Below are 25,946 nucleotides of genomic sequence, written 5' to 3'. Positions count from 1 at the left end.
GTTCCCATCAGAGTCCAATTTATCACTGCTCCCCACCTACTAACACTGAGCGCTACTGGCTCAGCTTCCTGCCATCTGGAGCAATTCAAATACATCTGCATTTGGATCAGCTCGAGTGCTTCCCAGAGGCAAGCTCAGGCCAAGGAAGGATGGCCTCAGTCACATGGATCCCAGGAACCTGCAAGCATTTGGCCGCCATGTCAGATCTGAGGAAAGCGGGGGACTATTAGTCCCACACCAGTTCACCAGGAACTGCAATCCAAATGTCTCCTTCTGCCATTATTTCCTCTGAGCAACAAGCCTTTGGTTTCTTTGCCATCTCTACAGCCTCGTGTAATTTCTCTCATGTGCTGCCTCATCTTGCATCTCTGCCTCTTATCTGATCTGGAGAACTGAGAAAGCTCTTCCCCAACCCACCCCCAGTTGTACTTTGACTCAGTTTCTAGAAACTAGATCAAGAGTCCAAGAGGGATTTGCCTCCCTACTTCCTCACGAGGCTGTGTTCCCTGGTCTAGCTTCCCCAGTGAGCTGAGGCCCCTTGATGGCTGCCTGCTGCCTCAGCTCTGGTCTCCTAGCAACCCTCAGCCTTCACAGTTTGGGACGCGGAGGTGTCACAGGGAGCCAGGGTGGCAGAGGTGAGAATATGACGAAAGCTCTGGCTCCCAGGCCCTGAAGTAAAGAACTGCTGCCTCACAATCATTGATATTACAGAAGGGATTGGCTTTCCCTGGCATATTTAAGAATCAGCCCTAAGGGTAGCAAATCATTCGCCAAGGAGTGCAGGGCTGTGCTTTGGTGCCAGAAGCAGAGACTTCTATTTGAAAGATGCTTAATGATTCCTTACTTAGTCTGCCCTAAGGACTGATGAAAAAACAGTAGGGCCGAACACGATATCCTTTTGGTACAAGGACAGTTAGACTGACTTGTCCTTCATCAAAGATGTACTTCACTTGTTCTTTGGGAATAATGCCATTTTAAAGCTAGACGATATCTTAGGACCATGTCACTCAAGTAGAGTATTTTTTGTAATCTGGTAAAACGAAGCCCAAAAAAGTTAAATTACTCACTTGGGGGCTCTCCCAATAAGGAAAAGTTGGAGTTTAATAGAACGCTATCACCTGAGCAGCTGAAGGAGCAGCCCAGCGCTCCTTCTATGACCTCACGCTCCCTTCCAGAGACAGTGTAGATGTGCTCTGAGCCACACTGGTTCACAACATGGTCAAGGGCATGGGTTGCAAAACAGCTGGATGTTTTCAGGGGTAAGTCTTATGTTATAGACAAAACAGGACTAATTGAACCATGTGACCCATGTGCTTTGCCTCACTAACAACATGTGCTTCCTGGTTGAGCTAACCGGGACAGAAATCAGTGAGGGAGTATTTTAAAAATGTTAAGACTAGACTAATCACTATCCACCCATGAGTCTGGTTTTGAAAGATGGACCTCTGGCTTGATGTTGAGTTTGGAAGTCAGAGGAATGGTGTTATTATCGTACACCAAGTTTGAACTGTCTCTGTGCTAGTCAAAATTCTTCACTGTGACAAAAATGTAACCAAACTACCTTTAAATAACAAAAAAGCAGGAATAGGCTCATGTAGGTAGGGTAACTCAGGGAACCTGTGAATCTGTAGGAGCCAGGGCTGAAGGACTAAAACTGGGATTTGTTACTCCCTATGGCTTTCATCTCTGGGTCTATGCTTAACTCTCTTAATCTCCTCTGGTAGCAAGTCTTCTCTATTTGACTAGAGGGATGTCCACGGTCATCCAACTTTGTATTCTTCTGGCACCATGCCCCCTGAGACATGACAGTTATTCCTTTGATTTCAAACTCCTAAAGACATGGGTAGGACCCTAATAGACCCAGCTGGATTTCATATCCTCTCTTGAATCATCACTGCATCTGGGAGGAACATGAAGCTGTGATTAGCCAGACCTGGGTTATTGACCCACAACAGGCGAGGGATGGAAAGGGTAGTTATAAGCCTCAGATGTAACAGAAAGCTTGCCCTCTTATGTAACAGAAAGACAATAGCTAGCACCAACCATCCACTACATCTTGTTTTTTCTAACTGCTGGCATTCAACACGGTTGCCATTATGTCATGCTACTCCTCCGCCAGCCCACAAGCATAGATATGGACCATTAATAAACTTGGATGATGATGCTGGCAGTCCAAGGAATTCTTGGCGAGCTAATCAGCCTTGTCAAAATTGATCTATCTCAGTGGACCCTGCAAGAATCCTCCAAGGACGTATGGGCAGGAGACAGTGTGCTGCAATGAAGAATGCTAGAAGGGAAAACAAGGGATCTGGGTTTTGTCACTGACCAACTCTGTAATCTTAGGCAAGTCCCTTCTTCTCTCTATTTGCTTATAAAACTGGAAGAGTTGGCGCAGGAGATCACCAAGACCTACCTAGCCCTCATACTCTACAGGTATATTTCCGGTGCCCCAACAGAGCAGGTCACTGCCCCCTCTAGTGGTTAAGTTAAAGTAGGAAAAGAGGTCAAGTGTATTGAAGAAAGGAACAACTTCCTCCACAGTTTGATGGGCACATTCCCTAGGAATAAGGTCAAAATGCAAACTTCTGGGTGCAGGAGGACATCATTGCTTTGTCAGATGAAGCCCTTGAGAAGTGCAAAAAGAGAGCCCTCTCTCCTGCCTGGCAACGTTGTAGCCACTCCACCATCCATTCATTCACCATGACACTATGTGTCCAACCAGTAGGTGTTGGGAAAAGGAAACTGATCATAGAGAGAAGAGTGAGGGGGAAAAAAACTGGGTTATAAGTAATAGCTTATTAAACTCAGTAAGAGTAAATATCTCTGTAGACAGAGAATGAGAGGGAGAGAGGTTAGCCTCACAAATGCTATTGATCAAAACTCATTTATTCCAGAAATGTTAATTGAACATTCACTGTGTTCTAGGCATTAATTGTGATTTATAGCACTGAAGATAAGAGGAGTCACAATTTCAGCCCTCCTGGAGTTTATATTCTAATATATAACACAAACATTATATAAATATTGATATAATAAGTTCCAGAAAGTAGAAACCTAGTGTGTTCTCTGTGCTCATATCAGAGGACACAGTCCTTGACTTTGGTATCAGAGGTCTTCCTGAGGAAGTGATCTTTAAGCTTAGTTTTGGGAGTACTACCCCTGTGATTTATAATAAGAAATATATACATTGGTTTCTTCCCCCAGTTCCTGACACAAGATTCCCGAAAATCTTGTAACATCCTGGGCGATAAGGGCATCTTTTTTTTCAAATAAACGACTCTGGCTGGGCTCCTAGATGGCTCTTGGATGAGGACTGGTCACTGGAAAGACCAAGTTATGATTGGAGGTTGGCATTTTCAGCCCTACCCCACACTCTGTTGAGATGGAAGAGGGGCTGAAAATAGAGTTAATAATCTATCACGCCTATGTGAGGATGCCTCCATAAAATCCCAATAGTATGGGGCTCAGAGAGCCATGTCTATTTTACCACAATTATTTTTTTAAAAAATACTACTACTACTCTACTATTTATACAGCAGTGGCCAAAATTCTCAACTACCTTGGTGTGTATCTTGCCCAGAGTGTGAGAATATTTAGTAAGAAAAGATAAGTCAGAAAAATTATGGCACACAACCCACAACATAGAAGTCCTTGCTCTTGGGTGAGAAAAGGAAGGGGCTCTTTTTCCATTAAGCTAAGCAATTTATCTACTTCTGTATATGTCTATTCCTATTTCCTATAACTTCAGGAATTCTATTTTATTCTCTCTATCTAGGATCATAAGCCCGATCTAGGATATAGAGAATAAGATTTTCAACATAATTAATCATAGTATTCGGTGAAAAGTTAAATCCAGCTTTTGTCTTTATTAAAACAAAAAAAAAAATTAGCAGGGTTTTCCTGGGTGGTTCAGTTGGTTGAGCGTCTGACATTTGGTTTCAGTTCAGGTCACCATCTCATGAATCATGAGATGGGAAACACTCGATGGCCTCCATGCTCAGTGAGGTCTGCTTGAGATTCTCTCTCTGCCCCTCCCTCCACTTGCTCTCTCTCTCTCTGTCTCTCTAAGGTATATGAATGAATTTGTAAAAAAATTTTAAAGATAAAAAGATTATATTAGCCAATGAGTTGGCCCAACCCATAATTCTCAGAAACATTTAACACAAGGAATAAAAGCAAATGTAATTCACTAGTACCACTTGAAAGTGCCTGGTAGTAACTGTAATTTGCAACATGCCCTACCTACAGTCTACAAAAAGCTGTAACCTACTGCACATTATTTTATTTGACCCTCATAATAACCCTACAAGGGAGTTAAACAAGTATCATTGCTCCTATGTTAAAGGTGAAAATGAAGTCTCACTTAGGATAAATTACATATCCAGGGTTAAATAAAGAATAAAAGGAAGGGCAAAGACTCAAACCCAGAAGGCAAAAATCCATTTTCTTCAACTGTGTTATGAGGCGTCCCTTAGCACTTAGAGCAAACTGCTTAATACAAAAAGCAGGCCAAGGACTCTATCCCTTTTAAATATATGCACTGATTTCATTCGCATTCAGATTTTCATGCTTTGCACTTTCACTATATTTTTTTTTCTTCAAAATGGAAAAAAAACCTCGAAGCTTTATTCTGAATAAAAGTCAAATTTGAATCGTAAAAAAAGAAAGACTAAGAGAGTTCTGTTTCCTGCTGGAAGGAGGACTAAAAGTATCTAACAATCTTTCAGCTTTTCATCTCAAAATGCTGGGTAAAATATAACAAATCCTCTGTTAAGTCATAGTTGAGGGGGCATGAAAACAAAAGGAAAATTGCTTGGGCTGGGAATGAAAGGGAAGCTGACCACAGAGAAAGGAGCTTGCTGGCTCTGCGGGGACAGCAGGCAGTGTCAATCAGCCCCAGTTAATCAGGGGGATTTCAGCGTCCACCTGGAAAATGATTATGCCTTGGGCTTGTTCAGTAGGGGGCTTGGCTCAGAGATTGTCCTAAGATCTTAGGACACTAAGGAAACTAAGATTTTATTATCTATCTATCTATCTATCTATCTATCTATCTATCTATCTATCTATATCTTAAAGATTTTATTTATTTGAGGGAGAGTGTGCAAGAGCCAAAGGAGAAGGGAGGAAGGGCAGAGGGAGAGGGAGAAGCAGGCTCCCCTCTGAGCAGGGAGCCCAACACGGAGCTGGATCCCAGGATCCTGACCTAAGCCAAAGGCAGACACTTAACCAACTGAGCCACCCAGGCACTCCTTCCCCCTTTTGAAAGATTTTATTTATTTATTTGAGAAAGAGAGAGAGAGTCTAAAACTAAGATTTTAAACGGAGTGCCCTCTTAGCAAGGGAGTAGTTTGAAAACAAATGCACCTTCCAGCATAGAGATTTAGCAAGAGAGCTTATCTGAGTAGACTTGGCTCTATGTGGAAGAAATCCTCCCCCCAAATTTACCACCACCCCGGGATCAAGGTTGGGAACTACTATTTATTGTGACCTACTGTGTGCCAGACACAGTGCCAGGACCTTTTTTCTTAAACCCTGTCACGTAAGCAGTTTGAACAACACTCAGTGGGCACTGAGGGACACTCAGAAGCAAGGCAGTGCAGTGACACAATTATCGAGGGTGGAAGAATGACACAAATTCATTTGTCTTCAGCCTTCCTTTCAATGCACAAAGTGGTAACATCTGGGAAATTACCGAATGCTAGAAATGTCAAACAGTAGGGGGTAGAACCACCTAAAGCTGAGGACCGTCTATATTTACTCCAAGCTTCACATTTTCTGAGGGCCCTCCAAAGAAGCTAACTGCCATGTACTCCTTTGTTTCCTTGGATAAATGCAATACCATTCCTGGAAAGTTTACCGACTAGTTAAGAAATACTGTAATTGGAGAGATCCCTGGGTGGCCCAGCGGTTTGGCGCCTGCCTTTGGCCCAGGGTGTGATCCTGGAGACCTGGGATCGAATCCCACATCAGGCTCCTGGTACATGGAGCCTGCTTCTCCCTCTGCCTGTGTCTCTGCCTCTCTCTCTCTCTGTGTCTCTCTCTGTGACTATCATAAATAAAGAAAGAAATTAAAAAAAAAAAAAAGAAATACTGTAATTGGAGGTGGCTGATTCTGGAGCCCAACCCAGGTAACTCTAGTAGCATTTCTACATACAGCATGTCCTTTGACAAATGGGATGGTATCTTAAAATACAAGATGCCCTGGGGTGGGAAATTCTAAAGAATAGCAAGAATTTTCTGCTTTTTCTCCATCATCATCAACATTATCATCATATCTTCACATTTTATATGTATATACATAAAATATATGTATATATAATACTATACTATATTATATACATAATATTATACTACAGAGATTATATCACTCCTCCCCACCGTCTTAATATCAGTTTATCGAGTTACCTAACATTGAGCCATAGACATATACATCTCTTCAAGAGAAGCAGCTCAGGGACACCTGGATGGCTCAGCGGTTGAGTGCCAGCCTTCGGCCCGGGTGTGATCCTGGAGTCCTGGGATCGAGTCCTGCATCAGGCTCCCTGCATGGAGCCTGCTTCTCTCTCTGCCTGTGTGTCTCTGCCTCCTTCTGTCTCTCACAAATAAATAAATTTTCAAAAAATCTAAAAAAAAAAAAAAAAAAAAAAAGGAGAAACACCTCAGAACATTTGATAAAGTAAGTGTTGCTTTTTAGATTTTTGATTATTTACAATTACAGAATTGTTAGTAGTTGTGTTAAGGAATGAGTGGAGTTTTTTTATGTGTAACTACTATGATTTAGGATTATGCAAACTTTAAGAACCATTTATATGAAAATAGAATAAACCTGTGTTTAGGTGTTTGCTTTATAAAAATAATCTCAGAAGGACTTATTTCAAATAATGAGATCCTTTAAATGCAATCTTTATAGTGGTTCTGTCTCAGAAAGTCTGAGACCAGATAAAGTATTCACTGTATATATGTGTACATACATATATATACATATATATCCATACACACATATGACGAAGTGCTTGTATCCAGAATATAAAGAACTCTTCACAACTCAATAAGAAAGTAACCCAATTGGAAAATGTGTAAAAGCCTTAAGCAAACACTTCACAAAGGAAGATGCATGGATGGCTTATCAGCCCATAAAAATACACTCAACTTCATTAGTTATCAGGAAAAAAGCAAATTAAAATCATGACGAGATATCGCTACAGAATCATGAAAACAGCTAAAATTAAAATGACTGACAATACCAAGTGTTCATGATAATGTGTAACAACTGGAACTCTCAGGTGTTCTTGGTAAGAGTGTAAAATGGTATAACCATCTGTCTCTAAATGTAATAATACAACTATCTTCTGATATGGCAATGCCAGTTTTAGGTGTTTACCTAAAAGATATAAAAAATATATGTCTACACAAAGGCTTGTACATGAATGTTCAAAAAAAGTTTTGTTTGTGATAGACCCAAACTGAAAACAACCTCAAGTCCATTAACAGGTGAGTGAATAAACAGATTGGATATAACCAAATGGATATAAAAATGAACAAATTTCTGATATATACAACAATATTGATAAATCTCACAGAGATTTAGTTGAGTGAAAGAGGTCAGACACAAAAGAGTGTATACTTTTTTATTCCATTTATAGGAAGTTCTAGAACAGCCAAAACTACCTTATTACTATAGAAGTCAGTGCTGTTCTGGGCCAGGGCTTGGATTAGTGCAGGCCAGGATTGACAGCAAAGCAGCAAAATGAAACTCTCTAAGATGATGGAAATGTTCTCTCTATATATATTATACATTTTAAAGTAATCTCTATGCCCAATATGGGGCTCAAACTCACGACTGTGAGATCAAAACTCACAAGCTCCATGGACTGAGCCAGCCAGGCACCCTGGAAACATTCTATATCTCGACTGGGCCAAGGCAACATGGATGTACATATTTGTTAAAACTCATCAAACTGTACAATTAAAATCTATGTAATATACATTTCAATAAAGTTGATTTTACAGGAATAATCATTATAGATTACTAGCCACTTTCTGTTATAGTAAAGGACTTTTGATACTTTATGTTATGATTCCTAACTTCCTTCCAGAAAACATATTACTGTAAAATCAGTGGTTCTCAACAAGGGATGATTTTGTTTCCTAGGGGTCATTTGGCAATATTTGGAGATATATTTAGTCATCACAATGTGGGACAGGAACAGGAACAGTTCCTGGCATGTAGCATACAAAAGTCAGGATATTTCCTCTTAACTATAGGGAGAAACTGAGAGTTGCTGGAGGGGAAGTGGGTGGGGAAATGGGATAACTGGGTGATGGGTATTAAGGAGGGCATGGGATGTGATGAGCACTGGGTATTATATGCAACTGATGAGTTACTGAACTCTACATTTGAAACTAATGATGTATTCTATGTTGGCCATTGAATTTAGAGAAAAAAAAAAAAAAAAAAGGCCAGGATATTTCTAAGTATCCTACAGTATACAGGACAGGGCAGTCTCCACAACAAGGAGTTATCAGGGCCAAAATGTCAAAAGTGCCCTGCCAGAAAACACTTTCTAAAATTATATTCTTCTGTGCACACAAAGGTTTGTGAGGTTAAGAGACTTAACTCGTTGAATGTGAGCATGTGTGCAGTATCACTAACGTGCAGTGCATTGATCAGAGGGACAGTTTGCAGTTGGCAGCCCTAATAAACTCTTCATCCTACAGGATAATGTCAAGTTATTAAAAATGCACTGCTTAAGGCTGAAGTAGTAAAAATAAAATTCGTATTTTAAAAAATCCATCTGGAAAAAAAAATCCATCTGGGACACCTGGGTGGCTCAGCAGTTGAGCGTCTGCCTTCGGCCTAGGGCATGATCATGGAGTGCTGAGATCGAGTCCCACATCGGGCTCCCTGAATTGAGCCTGCCTCTCCTTCTGCCTGTGTCTCTGCCTCTCTGCGTCTCTCATGAATAAATAAATAAATAAAATCTTTTAAAAAAATTCTTTAAAAATCTCTGAAGACAACATTTCAGGGACAAAAATGTAATATAAAGAGAGGCTATAAGCTCATTGAAATAGCAATGAGCCTCTTAATATTTGTGTTCAGAATTCACCCCGACAATCTATTTTAAGTAAAAACAACAAAATCAGATTTAGAGGATGATAAATACATACCTTTGCCTTTGAATGTCTTATACTATTATGGAGTTCATTTATTAAAACACCTGTAAAGTGTCCTTTTCATATTCATTACTGACTTTTGTTAAATATTTTATCTACAGATCCATGACTAGTAATATTAAATAGTTTAAGTTGTAACATATAAAACATTCAAAGAATTTCACTTACTAAGATATTAACATGCATTAACCAGGACTCCATTCAGCACTGAAATATTTATTAATACATTAGTGAATTATTTATTCCCTTGTTTTATTCATTGCTTAACATCTCAGCACTTTCGAAATTTAATTTCTTTAGGAAAAAAAAATCTCAAAATGGATTTTGTCAGGTTTACAGAGCTTAATGTCATACCTTACAAAATATATTGTTCTCCAAAGGGTAAGTATTTTTTAGGAAATATAATTTAGCAAGAATGGCTGCATATACTACAGAGTCATGCACTCAGAGAGTACACAGTGTATGAAGATGCAGTGATGATGGAAGATGGAGAGAGAAACAGAATAGATAAAGGGAAATAGAATGACAGCAGATGCTCAAGGATTCATGGTACATGGCTAAATTAGTAAAATGCAAGATGAGATTACACCTGTTTTTAAAAAATAAAATGCAGGTGGCTCATTTCCACACATAAAATCTATATTCATTTCATAGCAACATAAATGATAGTAATTTTAATAATTGACACTTATGATACATACCACACAGAGTCTACTTTCGGATTAAATGAGGGTTGGCAAATCGTTTCCTTATCTTCATGGTGAAAGCACATATGATGTGTGAGACTCCTAGAGTTACACAAAGCATAAATTCCATAAGAAACACTCCTTGCTTTTACTCCTTTTCTATATAAATCATCACTCATCAAGTATTCGGTAGGAATAGCAAAACTGTTTTGTAGCTATGTTTTAAAAATTACTAGCTGCAAAGGAAATTACTGGACAATCTAAAAGTCATAGCGTTGATTTTTCAAATTCTATAACAACAAATGATTTATTTTCCTGCTCACAAGTGATTATCCAGCTCTTTGTCTTTTCAAACATAACATTTATTCAGAATAAGTGGTTTTCAAAATGGATTCAACACTGCAGTTTGCTTTGATGTTTGATCTTTTAAAAACCAGTGCTTGTTATCTCCTAGCATTTTTGCCATTTACATCGTCACCATAAATTATCTGCTGGCCATTTGTATTTTGAGTTTAGTGAATGAGTAATTTATACACTCCCTGATCATTGGTTTCCTACAATGTCACAATTAAGTTTCGCCCTGTTAAGTAGCAGGTAGATATATCAATACAATGGCTTTTTTCTGATAAGATATAAATAACCTAACTGGCAAGAGAGACAACCATATATGTAGTTCCATGTTACTGTTTTTCTGTTAAGAACAGAGAACTTATCATGGCTCACATAGAAAGTTTTAAAATGTGCTTCAGTTTCATTAACCTTTAAGTTCAGAAGCAACTCAGCAGGAGAGGAAGGGCATGATTATTAAGAAATAAATCATTAGTGGGGCCCCTGGGTGGTGCAATTGGTTGCGCGTCAGACTCTTGGTTTCAGCTCAGGTCTTGATCTCAGGGTCCTGAGATCAAGTCCCCTGTCGGGCTCTGAGCTCAGTGAGGAGTCTGCTAAAATTTCTCCCTCCCTCTTCCTCTACCCCTCCCTATGCACTCGTGCTCTCTCTCTCTCAAATAAATATACCTTTTAAAAAAAGAAATCAGTAATAAACATGTTATAATTTTTATATAAATTGACTAGCAGACTGAAGTATAGATGCAAGTGTTATTGTCAAGAAATTAATTCATTTAAAATACTATTGACAATATCATAGAAAAGTATGAGGCTAGCTGCATTTTTTTAAAAGAAAATGTGTGCATTATTCCAAAAGATTAGAAACAAACTAAGAGTGAAACAGTATTTAGGTAAGAAGGTAATCAAATAATTCCAAAAAGATCTCTTTTGTATTGATTCAGTCCAAAATCCCCCAGACTACGATTTCCACAATAGACAGAGCCTACTGAGGAAATTTCTTTGTCTCATGTTCTAATTGTAGAAAATATGTGAGACCTCATTGTCATATATCATTGATTCTAAGATATATTTTTCCACATTTTAATACCTTTGAAAGGGAAATACACTTTACCAAAAAAAAAAAAAAAAAAGGTTATGTTATAGTCTAACTGACAATGTTTCTTATTCTTTGTGATGTATAAAATAATTGTCCAGCTTTTAAGCAACAACATCTTAGATTCAGTGAAATATAGTCTAACAAGTGGTTTTGGTAGAGGTAGAAAAAGTAAATCCCAATTTGTAGGGTTTGCTGATTTCTCTGGTGTACAAATTCTCATTGTGGCAGATTTTAAGACACTAAGCTGAAAGCAATGGTTTACAAATTTCTTCCAAGTTTACTCTAATCAGCTCTGGCTCGCTAGTAGAAAGCAGCTTGAGTACAACACACCACTGTTAGTAAATGTTAACTAATGATTAAAAAAATTTGGGGGGCGGGCAGCCCGGGTGGCTCAGCGGTTTAGCGCCACCTTCAATCCAGGGCATGATCCTGGAGACCCGGGATCCAGTCCCGCATTGGGCTCCCTGCATGGAGCCTGCTTCTCCCTCTGCCTGTCTTTGACTCTCTCTCTCTCTGTGTCTCTCATGAATAAATAAATAAAAATCTTAAAAAAAATTTATCTCATGATCATATCTTATAAAATTTTATTTTCAGTATTAATTCAAATGGACTTGGGCAGGAGGATTTAAAACTGCTAAAATTATTATAAAGCAATATATAACAGTATGGCTAGCCTGCTTAAGAGAAGGATGTGCAGGGAAATAATAAATCTGGTCAGTATATTTGTCTACAAGTACATTTTGAAATTCTACAGTGAACTCACACTTTTAAGTCACAGTCTATAAATAAAAAGCATGAATGTGATGGGCAAAAATTTAAGGATTTTCTGAGAGGAGGAGGAAAAATGCTCAATAAGAAAATTTAAGGATTATTCTAAATTTGGGAGTGTTGCAAACAATAGCAAAGACTGAAAAAGAATGCTGAAATTTTTTAAAGCTTAACAGAAAAGAAATGAGGAGAAAATAAGTTTTAATTTCATAACATATAAACCATTACATTGACAGAAAATTACTTCCTGCACTAAAATTGGGGAAAAAAATCAAAGATATCCAATTGTGATATGCAAGCTGTAACTGGAATGCGTTTATAAGACAACAGGCAAAAATGCCAGCACAGCTAATAGAAGACTTAGCCAGGATAGTAGAAGTTAAATTCCATTACACGGGCTCAAGAAACTATCCACAGACTTGTTGCTCTAGAATTTTCTTGGTTAATTATTGCTTCAAATTTGTAGGGTATTGGTTGCTTTTGTAAAGCAAAATTGATCCTTTTTGGAAAATGGTTTTATTTTAGTTGAACAATTAACACTGAACATATTTTGTATTTCTGTACTGTTTTTTTTTTTTTTTTTTTTTTTTTTCAGAACATACATCCATACTAAAGAGTATATTCACTTTGGGTCAAGTGTATGAACATGAGTCTCTTGGGCTCTGATTCCATGAACAGGTCTTTCTAGACAGAGTCTCATGCTCTATGCAGTCAGATCTCTCTAGCAAACATGCTGATGTTCTCAAAACACCTCTTCATTAAACAGAAGTTGATAGGAAGAGGAACTAAGAATAGTTTAAAAGGGATTCTCTTCCTCCTTCACCTTGCCTCTCACCTCCATGAAGTAAAATGTCAAAATCTGTTTTTTCATTTCTTCCTGCTTAAACCATACTTATCTTACAGATGTAGTTCAGACCTCATCCTCTTGATGCAGGCTTCCCTGACAAGTCCTGGTGACAGCAATCTCTCCAGAGTTAACCATGTTTGCCTGCATTGCTCTCTTTTGGTATTCAATCAAAGGGGCCCGTTTTTATTTACATATTTTGACAGATATGTCTTGTCTCTCAATAGCCCTGAGGGCAGACAGGATCTGCATTTCATGTCATTTATATACCACCCACTGGAGTGCTGAGCCATTCCTTCTTTCTCCCTCTCTTCCACAGATGTTTATTAGCCAGCTACTTATTAGTCAAGTACTTTGCGAGGCACTGGAGAAAGAAACAAATTTTAATAAACTGTAGTACCTATCTTTGAGTCTGTTATGATATTGCCCCCTTTACATCTCCAGCTTTGACATTTTCCTCTTAGCTCTAGACAGGCTACAGGATATTCAATCTCAGCATACACTATGTCTTCTCCTCTTGGGTTTTGAGCTATTTCCTGTGTGCCTCGGAATACTTTGCCCTCCTTGTTCCCATCCTATCCTCCATCCACTTTATATCTAACACCTACTCAATCTTTCTGACCTCAGTTTAGAGGATACTTCCTCCAGGAAGCCTTCTCTGATTCTTAAAGTGAGGTGCCCTTTTTATGTGCTCCTCTGTATGTTCAACATTGCATTTTCAAAACGGAGTTATAATTGCCTGTTTATTTACCTCTCATTGGAGTCTATTATCTACTAGCATAGACATGTCTCTGTTGTGTACTGAGTATGAGTTGTGTGTGTGTGTTTAGCTCCTGATACCTAGTAGGTACTTTTTTAAATGTATTGAATGAGTGAATAAATGAATGTCACAAAGGTAAACAGGTCATAATCCCTGCCCTTGAGGACATCACCATCTAGTGGGGGAGACAGAAATGCAAACAGTTAACCATATAATGCAATGTGCTACGCTTTATAATAGATAGGCAGATAAAAAGCTATGGGGTTCAAAGAGACTGATTTTTGCCTGAGGAAATCAGGTCTTTCACCAAGGAGGTGAGAACTGAGCTGAGTTTTAAAGGATTTCAAAGTGTACCGGGTAAAGGAGCAGCATATAGCAGGTGTTCAGTAATTAACTACTTTAGAATGTTCCAGCATACTTCTATGCAGGTCTATAGTCCTGAATGGCCTCAAATCTTCCAGGTGCCATTTCGTGTAAGCAAGAGAAGAATGGAGCATGGCTGAGATCAAAATACTCAACTAATTAGGATAGTGGTAAGGATTGGATTTGTAAAAAGATTTGAAAGATGCAAGTATCAATCAAATCAGTGGCTGCTGGAAGGATGTTTCTCACTGACAACACCTAATGGAACAAAACTACATCAAGAAGAATGAGACACTGGGTCTCCTAATGCCAGTAAATGTAAGGAGGAGAAATGGAAGGACCTGAAAGAGGGGAATGCTTCACTGAACACGTAAGGGGAAGTTCCTCAACCATGAACTCTAGTAGTTTGGGAAAGCTTTACCAACGAGGAACAGAAAGCCAACATACAACACAAATCTAGCTTCTAGTGGGAATCGTCAAGCAGGTCAGGTGGAGCTAGGCTGGATTAACACATTGTGATTCCCAACCTACAAAATCCTGTCCCCTCCCTGCAGCCCTTTAGACTGCAGACAAGATGTGAAAAGTGGTATTCATGAAGATAAACAAAAGGAGACCTTTCTCACCTTTAAGTGAACTAAGCAATATTGATTAGCCCTGAATTTCTGGAGGAAATGAAATCTGTGGACATTTAAGTTCACACAGTCCACCTCTCTGGATTTGCCTCTGACCATGGTGTCACACTTCACCTTCTAGAAACAGCTTCTTGTGTTTCTCTGTACACACACGTCATTGCTGCTCCCAAGCCTTTGGTGATGTTTCCTTTGCTCAGGTTACTTCCTCCCTTCTCCCTTTCCACCATCATCAGCCAGCTAAAACCTATTTTGCTCTTAAGACTCAGCTCAGATGTTACCTACAAATATACTTTTCCAAATCCCAAAGCTGTGGTATCATCTCCGGCTGTGCACCTTTGTCGCATTTTTACCTGTTTATGTCTTGGTAAGCCACCATCTCCATCAGCACTGGGTCTTCTTTATATTTATGTCCACAGGGCCTCCAGTTACTCCTAGTACCTAATGAGCACCTATAAGATGGCCCTTAAATGAACACATTAAACAAGTGACACTGTATCAAAGATTTACAGAAGTCACACTGTCAGGAAGATAATTCTGGCAGCAATGTGTAGAATGATTGGGGAGGGAAGGCACCAGAATCAGAAGGAAGAGGAATCAGAGGGCTATAAAAACAGTTCAGGCAAGTGGCCATGAAGGTCTGGATTCCGGAGATGGAGATGAGGATGGAAACAAGAGGGCTCAATCTGAGAGAAATTTTGGACCCTAAATCAGTAGAATTTGGTGACTGGCTGATGAACAAGGGGAGAAAAAATATTTTAATTTAATTTATTAATTAATTAGATAATTTGAGAGAGAACGTGTTGTGTGAGAGGGGAAGGGGCAGAGGAAGAGAGAAAGAGACTCTCCAGCAGACATGTTGCTGAGCAAGGAGCCCAATGTGGGGCTTGATCTAATGACCTTGAGATCATGACCTGAGCAAACCAAGAGTCGGACGCTTAACCCACTGAACCATCCAGGCGCTCTGATTTAATTTTTTAATTTGGAAAGCCTTTTATGTATTAAGTAATCTCTACCTCCCACGTCGGCCTTGAGCTCTACTGACTGAGCCAGCCAGGCGCCCCAAGGATATTTTTAGTCTTTTTGTTATTAAATGATCCACCAACAGAAGAAGAAATACTATTAACAGAAAGAAAGGGGCCTGGAATAACAGCAACTTTGAAGAAGGAACTGGAGCAGAGGAGAAAGCTAAGAAGAAGCTAGTAAAATATCTAGTTACAAAGTGATCAAAGGGGAGGGAAGGGGCCGGGAGGATGCTGCTTCATTGAACCTAAGATTTGGGAAACCTGTAAGGAAAGGGTGAGTCAGGGTTGGGAAAGTCCAGTGAAGAAAGATGTCAGTCTCAGCTGAGTTCATAAATCCCAATGTGATGGCTTTCTGGGTTTGGGGTCCCAGGTCCCTGGACTTAGGGTACCAGGTCCTTCCAACGATTTGTCCTTTTGTTGACCCGCTCTTGTTTTTCCCTTATGAAAATCACTGGTTGGAACTTTTAACTCAGCTACTCAATAACCCTGGGGATATTTCTTTATTTCATAGAACCTTTTAAGGAATTGTTCCAGTTGTGCCAAAAAAAAACCAAAAAAAAAAAACAAAAAAAAAAACAAAAAAACAAGAAATATTTGGTCATCTAAGATATATTTTTCATGCCCAAATGAAACCAAGAGTATTTAAACAACTCAAAATGTCCAGGTAGTCGGTCTAATGTCTTCTGAACTCTTCTAATGAAAAAGAGTCTCAGAGAAATGAAAATGTTTTTATTTAAATAAGGCATATGGGACAGAACAAGCTTCCTTCATGAAGAGTTCCTCTTGGTTATTTAGGTCGTACTGTGTCAAAATTAGGTTCTGCTACAATAACAGAAAACCCAAAATAACGTAGCTGAAACACATAAAGATTTATTTTCTCATGTAAAAGAAATCCAGATGTGGCTGTTTAAGCATGACACAGTGGCTTCACAAAACAGAGACCCAAGCTCCTATCCTCATGCTCAGCCATAGTTGAGGTCTCTTCATTTGTCTGAAATTGGTGCTGGAGTTACAGCCATAATGTCACATCCTATGAAAGAAACAGAAAAGGAGAAGGAAAGACCAAAAGGGGTTTTCTTAGCTGTTTGTTCCTCTTTCAGGTAAACTTTCTGGAATTTCCTTCCAACAATTTGTGCTCCATCTCATTGGCCAGAATTCAGTCATATGGATACATTCAGAGTCCAGAGAGATTGGGGAGTCTGAGGACCAGACTGAGGAACCAGAGAGATTTGTTTTTAAATCTCGGCATTTAGTTGCTCCAATAATAGATCTCTCAGAAAAGAGAAAAAAGGAAATGGATAATCTTTTCCACAAATGCCCATTCTCATTGTTTTAAAGATGGTGGCAGGACGCCTGCATGACTCAGCAGTTGAGCACCTGCCTTCAGCTCAGGGCGTGATCATGTAGTCCTGGGACTGAGTCCCACATCGGTCTCTCCGCATGGAGCCTGCTTCTCTCTCTGCCTATGTCTCTGCCTCTCTCTCTGCGTCTCATGAATAAATAAATAAAACCTTAAAAAAAAATAAAGATGGTCGCTTATTTAGCAGGCAAGTCCTAAATGCATTAGGGTCAAGAAGATGGAAACTTATAGATGGAATTAAAACAAAAACAAAATCAAGCTCACAGAGAGATAACAGATTGGTGGCTGCCAGAGATGGGAGGTGTGTGGGGTGTGAGCGAAATGGGTGAAAAGGTCAAAAAGTAAAACTTCTGTTCATAAAATAAGTAAGTCAGGGGAATGTAATACACAGCATCATGACTATAGTTAATAATACTGTGTTGCTTATTTGAATGTTGATAAGGGAGTAGATCTTAAAAGTTCTTATCACAAGAAAAAAACTATGTATCATGACAGATATGAACTAGACTTGAAATGATCATTGTGAAAAAAATAAAAGAATAAAAAAAGAAATGATCATTGTGCAACATACACAAATATTGAGTCACCCTATTGTACACCTGAAACTAACATTATATGCCAATTTTATCTTTAAAAAGTTATGAATGATACACACACGAAGAGCGAGATTTAAAAACATTATGGTACCTACATTTTTAAAAAAGACTTTATTTATTCATGAGAGAGAGAGAGAGAGAGAGAGAGAGAAAGTGAGAGATAGAGAGTCAGAGACATAAGCAGAGGTAGAAGTAGGCTCCCTGCAGGGAGCCTGATGTGGGACTTGATCCCAGGACCCTGGGATCATGACCTGAGCAGAAGGCAGACGCTCAACCACTGAGCCACCCAGGTGCACCAGTACCTACCTTTTTTAGCTAACTATGTTAATATCTTCTCTTATGCCATTATAAGGTAGATTTTGGCCCAATGTAAATATTGGAAAATACTGAAAACAGAAGTATCTTTTCTTACATTCAAATAAGCAATAGAACACTTAAAGCTTAGTGAAGTTGGTTCTTCTTTCCATAATTGTTAAATCCCAGTAAAAAGAAAGCTGCTTTTTCTCTATAAAAAGTTTCTCCTTTAGCCAGAGTTAGAGACAAAGAGATGAAGTAACTAAGCCCCTGTGGCTGTTAGAAAAATAAGCTACCTCTGAAGTTGGTAATCTCTGCCAAGGAAACAGAGTTTGCTGTTCTATAAGCTGGATAATCACTGGTGACTTCCTACCCCCTAAATGCAATCACCTCTTCTTAGCTTTCACTCCCTTCAAATTCTTTATTGAACTCAACACAATAAAATCATCTGGTCACGAAATTTTCTTCTGCCTCCCTTAGCCTCTGTGACATAGTCCTACTATATATGGTTTACTTCTTTGTTTTTTCCAGTCTGCTTTACTAGAGCTCTTCCTCTATTGCCCTTTAAAAAGCAGCTCTTCTAGGTTGTTTCCTGGGCTACCAATCTTTCTCTCCCCGCGGAGTCCAGTGGCACTTTTAATCCCTGTCCTTCAGTTTAACTTCTGCAGATGGCTTCCATTGGTAGGTCTATCTCAGGACTCTCTAATCCTGTATTTCTAACTTCTGCTTATTTAAAAAAAACAAAAAACAAAAAACCACAAAAAAAAAACCACTTTTTTTTTTTTAAACATAGCTCTTCCATAGGCACTACAAATTTAACAATCCAATACTGCATTCATCCAATTCCTGTTGGCCCCCAAATCCATTCCTAGGAGGTTCTCTTTTGGTGGCTGACATGCCACTGCCATCTCCATAGTTCTTTACACAATGTACTTTAAAAAAAAAAAAAAAAGATTTTATTTATTTATAAGAGACACACACACACACAGGCAGAGTGAGAAGCAGGCTCCATGCAGGGAACCTGATGTGGGATTCGATCCCAGGACTCCAGGATCACATCCTGAGCTGAAGGCAGACCCTTAAAGACTGAGCCACCCAGGCTGCCCAAACAATACGCTTGAACATCAGTCATTTTGCCTCTCATCTTCCCTCCCTACTCCCTGTATCTAATCATATACTAAAAATCCACTGATTTGGCCTCTAGAGCTGAATTGACTTTCCACTGTCACTATTTCTCATTTAGAATATTTTAATGCGATCTTGAGGTGGTTTCTCTCTTTAACCATGCCACATACTGCTACTCATCATGTCCTACCTCTTCTAAAAATATCTTCAATTGGCTACCCCTTGTATATAGAATAAAATTCAGATTGTAGTATGGGGACGTTGAGATTCCCCATAATCTGGAACAATCTGTTTATCAGCTTTCATACCTCTTCCTCACCACTCCGTTTCCACAGGACAAGCCTACCAATCAAACTTGATTTCTCCTTTTTTCTGCCACAGCCCTTTAGGAGTACCAAAAGTCATCCACATCAGTCATCACACTCTGCTTTTTGTTAGAGTCATTTGTGGTTGTTTCCCGGTTAGGTAGGAAGTCTCTGGAGGCCTGGTGCTTATCACCTCACTATGCTCACATCACCTTCAGTATAATAAGATGTTTTCTGCTGCAGATGTTTATTGAGTAAAAACTAGTTTAGCCCTAGCTTCTGCTCACGCTTCAGTTCAAGAGTGGCCTTCTGCACAAGGAGGTAAGCTTTCAGTGTCCATTTATCATCATTCCCCGCTCTCCTTCATTCCACTTAAGAGATGCTCAGTGCTCTCACATTCACTCCTGTCCACCCATGCCTCTTATTGGGGCACCTACCTAAATTCCTCCTTCTAAGCAACTCCAACTCTGAGACCTTTTCCCTCTCAGTTTCTTATGAGAACCACGCATCCCTGAGACAGACTTTAGAGTCCATTCTCTTCATTTTGTCGATGAAAACACAAAGGCCCTGGAAGATGACATGCATTGCCCAAGTTCATGTGATTTATTTGTGGTCTCTCTGAGATAGACCCACGGTCTCCCGACTCCAGGACCACTACTCTTTCCTTTATGCTTTGCCTCCCATCCTGGATCCCAGCACCTTGCAGATTCAGGCTGCTGTTAAAGATGGGCAAGGACCTGCTGCTGACCATGTTCAGGAAGCACCTCTCTCTTAACAACAGTTACCAGCGCTCTCACAATAATGGATTCTAGGGAGTTCATTTAGCACCCCCTGTGATTATTTTGGTCACAAAATTTGGATTATTTTGGTGCTTTTCCCAGCTTCCGAACTCATACCTCAGAGAGACAGGATCTATTCTGGGACGTGTAAAGCCTGCACATTTTCTGCAATGTGCTTCCTTGTGACTGTGTGGTTAGTGATGTTCACTGTCTAACACAACCCTCCCACTCTCTCAGAAACCATGGCAGCAGAGCTCCAGAGGCATCTCCCTGCAGCTTTACAACTTCCTGGGGGAAGAGTTCAGTTCATGAAAGTGTTGTAATTTCTGTGAAGGGTATCTAAAGTCCTTCAAAACACTCATGAATGAGCCTTTTCAATACCACTTGGAAGGAAGTCAGGGACTTCGCCATTGAAACCCTGCAGTAATGAAATTCAATGGCCACAACACAGGAGATATATGAATGCCTCACGGCAGAACAAAGGCCAGCTGAATCAGCCGAGGGCAGTTTCTTCCACAAAATGCATTTACCTGAATAGGAACTTGAATGGTTTTCAGGGAACGACATTGTATCCTTCCAAAAAGTATCACGTGTTCTTTGTTCACCCTCTAAAGCTAGGAATATAAATTTAAACCTTATTCTAGTTTGGTACTGGTGCCATATTTTGGGGGTTTAATTACCAGGACGGGATGATCTGAGGAAGCATGCATTTTTTTTTTTTCTGGATAGGAAACAGAAGCATCGAAAGCTTGCCTTTTCTGCAAGCTTGCATCACAGAATTATAGGTCACTGACGCTTAAGGAACTTTATAGCACATTTAATCCAACCATGTATTTTACAGGTGATCCCTGTTAACCTGATAACAGAGATCATCTAATTTGTGAAAACCAGTCTACTCTAGAAAAAGGAATTAATGGAGTAGGAACCTGGGCACTAAATTATATTATTAGGACTCCGTGTGTACAGAGGCCTGACAGACATGAATGCTCTGGACTTCATCTATTTGCCCTCCACTAATTTTCCTCCCATTTTCTGTCATACAAAGTGGATGATGACTTTGGGAATGTGGTTTCGGGAAGCATGGGAGCGCCTACGGTGCTTTGCGCTAACATTAAAATCATTCCCTTTTGGTTTTAGAAAAAATAACGTAAATGTACTTCAAGTCTTCTTGGTGACACTTAGGTAAATCTATTTAAGAAACGAGAGGGGCACCTGGGTGGCTCAGTGGTTGAGCGTCTGCCTTTAGCCCAGGTCGTGATCCTGAGGTCCTGGGATGAGTACCCATCTGCTTCTCCTTCTGCCTCTCTCTCTCTCTCTCTCTGCGTGTCTCTCATGAATAAATTAAAATCTTAAAAAAAAAAATTAAAAAGTGAGATGAGACACAGTGTTTCAAGATGGCATTGTGACTACCCAACCAATGTACAGAGAAATACTTTATAGAATATAGAGTGCTAGGGACACCTGGGTGGTTACAGCGGTTGAGCACCTGCCTTCAGCCCAGGGTGTGATCCTGAAGACCGGGGATCGAGTCCCACGTGGGGCTCCCTGCATGGGGCCTGCTTCTCCCTCTGCCTGTGTCTCTACCTCTCTCTCTCTCTATCTCTTATGAACAAATAAATAAATCTTTTTTTTTTTTTTTTTAAATAAAGTGCCTTGTAAAAGAAGCGGGCCACTCTATTGACTTTAGGTAGACACTCCGTTCCATTTACTCCTTCGGTAACTATTTACGAAGCAGGACCTGCCAGGTCCTAAGGCTGGATAGTGGGGACGTAAAGAGGAGTTGAACGAGGTCCCGACCCCCAGGTGTCTACAGCAGAGCCCGTTCCTGATTCTGGCAGTGGCAGCCCTCCACCTGCACCCCAACAAAAAAAAACGCCACCAGCTAAGGGTCCCCTGTCTCGTCCGGTCTCAACACTCTGTACTTCTTCCCTTCCTGGCATTGTCAACGATTTCAGCTAAAAGAGAGGAGTAATTAGCCGCTTACTACCTGTCTGCTCCTGACATTCTGGCTCCGTGGGAACAAAGTATCTCGTCTCTTTTATTCTCTGCTTCGTACTCAGCGCCTCGCGCGGCGGGCGTAGGAAACACCAGCAACCAACAGTTGCTGAATGGAGGCAAGAACGTCGGCATGAATGAGAAGCCAACTGAACGTCGAAGACCTGAAGACACCGCAGCACACCGCGTACTACAGCGGGGCGTGCAGAGTACTACGGGGATTCACAGCGGGAGCAGGGAGGAGTCGGTCCGACCGGAGCTCATTTCCAGACGAGGACGTCACCGCTGCAAACTCCGATGCTTGCGCGACTCCGTAACCGGGCTCCGTCTCCCGAGCAGCAGGATCGCGCCAAACGACTCCAGGGCTGGCGTGCACGACGTCCCATGAGGTCACCCGCGGCTCAAAGCCAGAACGACGATCACGGCTCGTTCCCGGGTGCAGGCGCGCAGCCTCCACGTCGACGCGGGCTCCCCGGGCGGCCGCCGCCGGCCACGTGACTCGGGCCCCGCCCGCCCCGCCCCGCCCCCCCGGGGGCGCCTGGGTCGGCCCGCGCGTGCGCAGCTCCTCGGGGCGGCGGGCCGGCGCGCGCTGACAGCTTCCGGTTTGGAGTCCCCGCCCCTGCGCGGCGAGAGGCAGTGCGGGCTCGGCTGTGGGAGCCGAGGGGCGGCGGGGGGGGCAGCGGCAGGGCGCGGTGAGGTGAGGCGAGGTGGGCGCCCGGCCGGGGTTCCCGGAGCCATGGCTTGCTCCATTGTCCAGTTCTGCTACTTCCAGGACCTCCAGGCCGCCCGGGACTTCCTCTTCCCTCACCTGCGGGAGGAGACCCCCAGCGGCGCCGTGCGGAGGGACCCCAGTAAGTGCCCCCCGCCTGCCGCTCCCGTCCCCCGCCCCGCCCCGCCCCGCCCCGCCGCGGCCGCTGCTCGGCGGGCGCGGGGCCCCTCGTCCCCCCGCGCGGGGATCCCCGGCCCTCCTCGTCCTACGGCTCCGTCCGCCCTGGCGGCGTCCGTGTCGTCCTCCTGTCGCCCAGCCTTCTCCTCAGCCGCTCGCCCTCGGGTCAGAACCGCGCCGCGCTTCCGGTCGCCTCTGCCGACCCCGCTCCCCGCCCCTCCCCCCGCCCCGCTCCGGCCCGCCGGCCCCGCGGTCGCATCCTCGCTCCCGAGCCTTGCCAGCTGTCAGCGCTGCCCCCGGTGCAGCCTCCGCCTCCCCGCTCCGAGCCTGGGACTGGGGCCTTGTGTCGCCCTCCCTCCCGAGAAAGTGTTGCTCACCGCCCGGTCTCCAGTCTTCCAGCCCCTTCCCCTCCCCCCCCTCCCCCCACCCCATGCAGATGTACAGAATAAACGATTGACAATTGAGTGACTCCTGAGGTGGTGAGTAAGCGTCTCCCAAATAAGGAAAACCTGCCAGGAAGTGAGCGCGAATCTAGAGCAGGAACCAAAATTACGGTGCGAGGGCCCGGAAAAGTTGATTTCCTTTAGGGAGACGAGACGCCTGCCACCTGTGATTATCATCAAAAGCGTGTTAAACAAGCCCCAGCCCAGGTAGCATCAAACCCCCAAGTCTGCTGTATGAGATATGGCTTAGTTTCTCAGAATCTTCCACATTTCCCCTGTGGAAGGGGTGTGCGTTGTGCAGTTTATTGGTTTCTTCTTCGCATCTCCCACCTGAAGGATACTCGGTTCTGTGGTACGGTGCTGTCGCTTTGTGCTGTAGCGGGATGGTGAGGAGAGGTCCACCGGATATGCTCCGTGCCCTGTGAGTAGAAGACCCCAAATCTGTGCCCATCAAGTAGGGCTGCAGATCAAATGAGGTTGGTGGTCTCTGCCCTCATGGAGCTAAAGTTTACTGGGACAAATTAACAGCGACCATTCCGTGTGATATATATACACACATATATATACACACATATATATGTATATATGCACACACATACACATGTATATGCATGCATACGCATATGCACACGTAGGTATATATACATACATATATATGTGTGTATATACACACCTGTACATATATGTATACGTATCTGGCACTAGCAGACACTCCTTGCAGTGGCAATACTCAAGCCCACCTTTGAAGTAGTGGTTGGTTAGATACACGGGGACACGTGATAGAATGTGCCGAGGAAGAGAGGCCTGAGATGACGTGACATTTAGAAAACTAAGAATTGCCGCTTGGCTGAAGAGGAGGATGTGGGAGAGCTGCGGCTATAAAGGTGTTTCATCACAAGAAGCCTGTGGAAGCAGTGGGATGTCTTAGAAAGGCTTCTCAGCAGAGAAAGGACATGGGCAGGTTTGTACTTCTATTCATCAAAGTGTTTGGATACCTGTTAGGTACTTTGGTCGCGGTGTGGTGAGATGGGAAGCAGGGAAATTGGAGGGGGGGAGGGTGTTGCAGTCCCTCAAAAAGCGACGTGAGCCGGAACTCGGGTAGCTTCAGCAGGACTTGAGAGGAAGAGATGGGTTGGAAAGCTATCAAGGAGATAGAATCTGTACAGGACCTGGTGAAGATCTGGTGATGGGTCCTAGCTGATGAGTGAGAGAGTTGAGAATGCCTTTGGCTTGGGCAAGGGTGTTTAATGAGAGAGGGTGAAGGAGATATTTGGACCCTTTTGCATGTGAGATGTTTGTGGTATGTCAAAGTGAGGGGTCCAGTCAAACACTAGACCTAGAGGTCTAAAACTTAGTAAGGATCCCCAGCCAGAGGTGTGTGTTTGGGAGTTGCCAGCCAAAAGTGTCAGTTCAGTCTCAAAGATTATGCAGAGAAGTGAGTACTGGTTATGCACCCTTAGAGGAGCCTGGTGTATAAGAATCGTGTAGAGGTTAATGGGAAGAAGCCTGAGAAAGAGGAAAACCAGGTGAGAGCAATGCCCAGGAGTGGAGAAAGGAGAGGATTTGATGAAGGGGAAGAGCGGTCAGTAGCTGCAGATGCAGCTGAGGTAAGGGTGCAAAAGTGCCCACTGGTTTTAGGAAAGTGGAGGTGACTGGGGCCTTAGGACAGTCTCTGTGCATTGGTGGAGGCAGAAAGCATATTTACAAGCTATTGAGGAGATAAAAAAAAAAGTTGACTTTTTCAAGGAGCCAGGTGTGAAGGATAATAGATATAGGACAGAGGATGTAGAGGAAACAACAGGTTTTCTCTATCCCCCTGCCACTCCCCTGCTCTTCGTTTACATGGGCAATGGCACCAGGCCTTCTTATATAGATCTTCCAGCCTCCACTCTTGGTTTCTTGTAATTATTTCTCAAAAACGGAATGAACATTTAAAGGCAATTTAGGTCATAACATGGGATCCCGGGTGGCGCAGTGGTTTGGCGCCTGCCTTTGGCCCAGGGCGCGATCCTGGAGACCCGGGATCGAATCCCGCATCGGGCTCCCGGTGCATGGAGCCTGCTTCTCCCTCTGCCTGTGTCTCTGCCTCTCTCTTTTTCTCTCTGTGTGACTATCATAAATAAATAAAAATTAAAAAAAAAATAAAGGCAATTTAGGTCATAACATGCCCCTTTATAACTCTCTGTATTGCACTTAATAGAAGTTCCAAAGTTCTTATATTGTTTTAAAGGCCCTTGAGGTCCTGCCTCCTGCCACTTCTTGCAACTCATACTACTCTCCCCTTATTTTTTGTGCTTCACACACAGTTTGTTGTTAAACCAGTCAGGCTTATTTGTGTTTGAGGCCTTTGCCCTTGCTCTTATCTCTGCTTTGGATGCTGTATGCAGATCTTTGCATTCTAGCTGCATCTTGTTAGTCGAGTCTCCCCTCAAATGCCAACATCTCATGGAGGCCTTTTCTGATCACCTAATCT

General features: G+C 42.1%; 1 protein-coding gene and 2 long non-coding RNA genes across 6 annotated transcripts in view; 1 reads left to right on the top strand and 2 right to left on the bottom strand.

The window, feature by feature from the left end:
- Positions 1-6,565: 6,565 nt before the first annotated feature.
- LOC111089994 lies at positions 6,566-15,472 on the bottom strand. Its single transcript, XR_005385719.1, has 3 exons — positions 15,019-15,472; positions 9,876-9,962; positions 6,566-6,623 (listed from the first exon to the last, which is right to left on the bottom strand). It is a non-coding gene; the product is annotated as an uncharacterized LOC111089994 (long non-coding RNA).
- Positions 15,473-16,404: 932 nt separating this feature from the next.
- LOC102157313 lies at positions 16,405-22,647 on the bottom strand. Its single transcript, XR_005385718.1, has 2 exons — positions 22,137-22,647; positions 16,405-16,720 (listed from the first exon to the last, which is right to left on the bottom strand). It is a non-coding gene; the product is annotated as an uncharacterized LOC102157313 (long non-coding RNA).
- Positions 22,648-22,746: 99 nt separating this feature from the next.
- Positions 22,747-25,946, top strand: part of RAB3GAP2 (RAB3 GTPase activating non-catalytic protein subunit 2) — a 100,482-nt gene continuing 97,282 nt past the window's right edge. For all 4 annotated transcript variants that reach the window (XR_005385717.1, XM_038586172.1, XM_038586171.1 and 1 more), the window contains exon 1: positions 22,747-22,995. Coding sequence is in view for 3 of the 4 variants with exons in the window: in XM_038586172.1 (XP_038442100.1) it covers positions 22,881-22,995 (115 nt within the window). In the remaining variant the exon portion in view is untranslated. The remainder of the gene's footprint in view (positions 22,996-25,946) is intronic.

The sequence above is a fragment of the Canis lupus genome, chromosome 38, assembly GCF_011100685.1.
Source record: "Canis lupus familiaris isolate Mischka breed German Shepherd chromosome 38, alternate assembly UU_Cfam_GSD_1.0, whole genome shotgun sequence".
NCBI classification, from domain to species: domain Eukaryota; kingdom Metazoa; phylum Chordata; class Mammalia; order Carnivora; family Canidae; genus Canis; species Canis lupus.
Note: the sequence above shows the minus strand (reverse complement) of the source record. Positions and strands in the feature narration are given on the sequence as shown.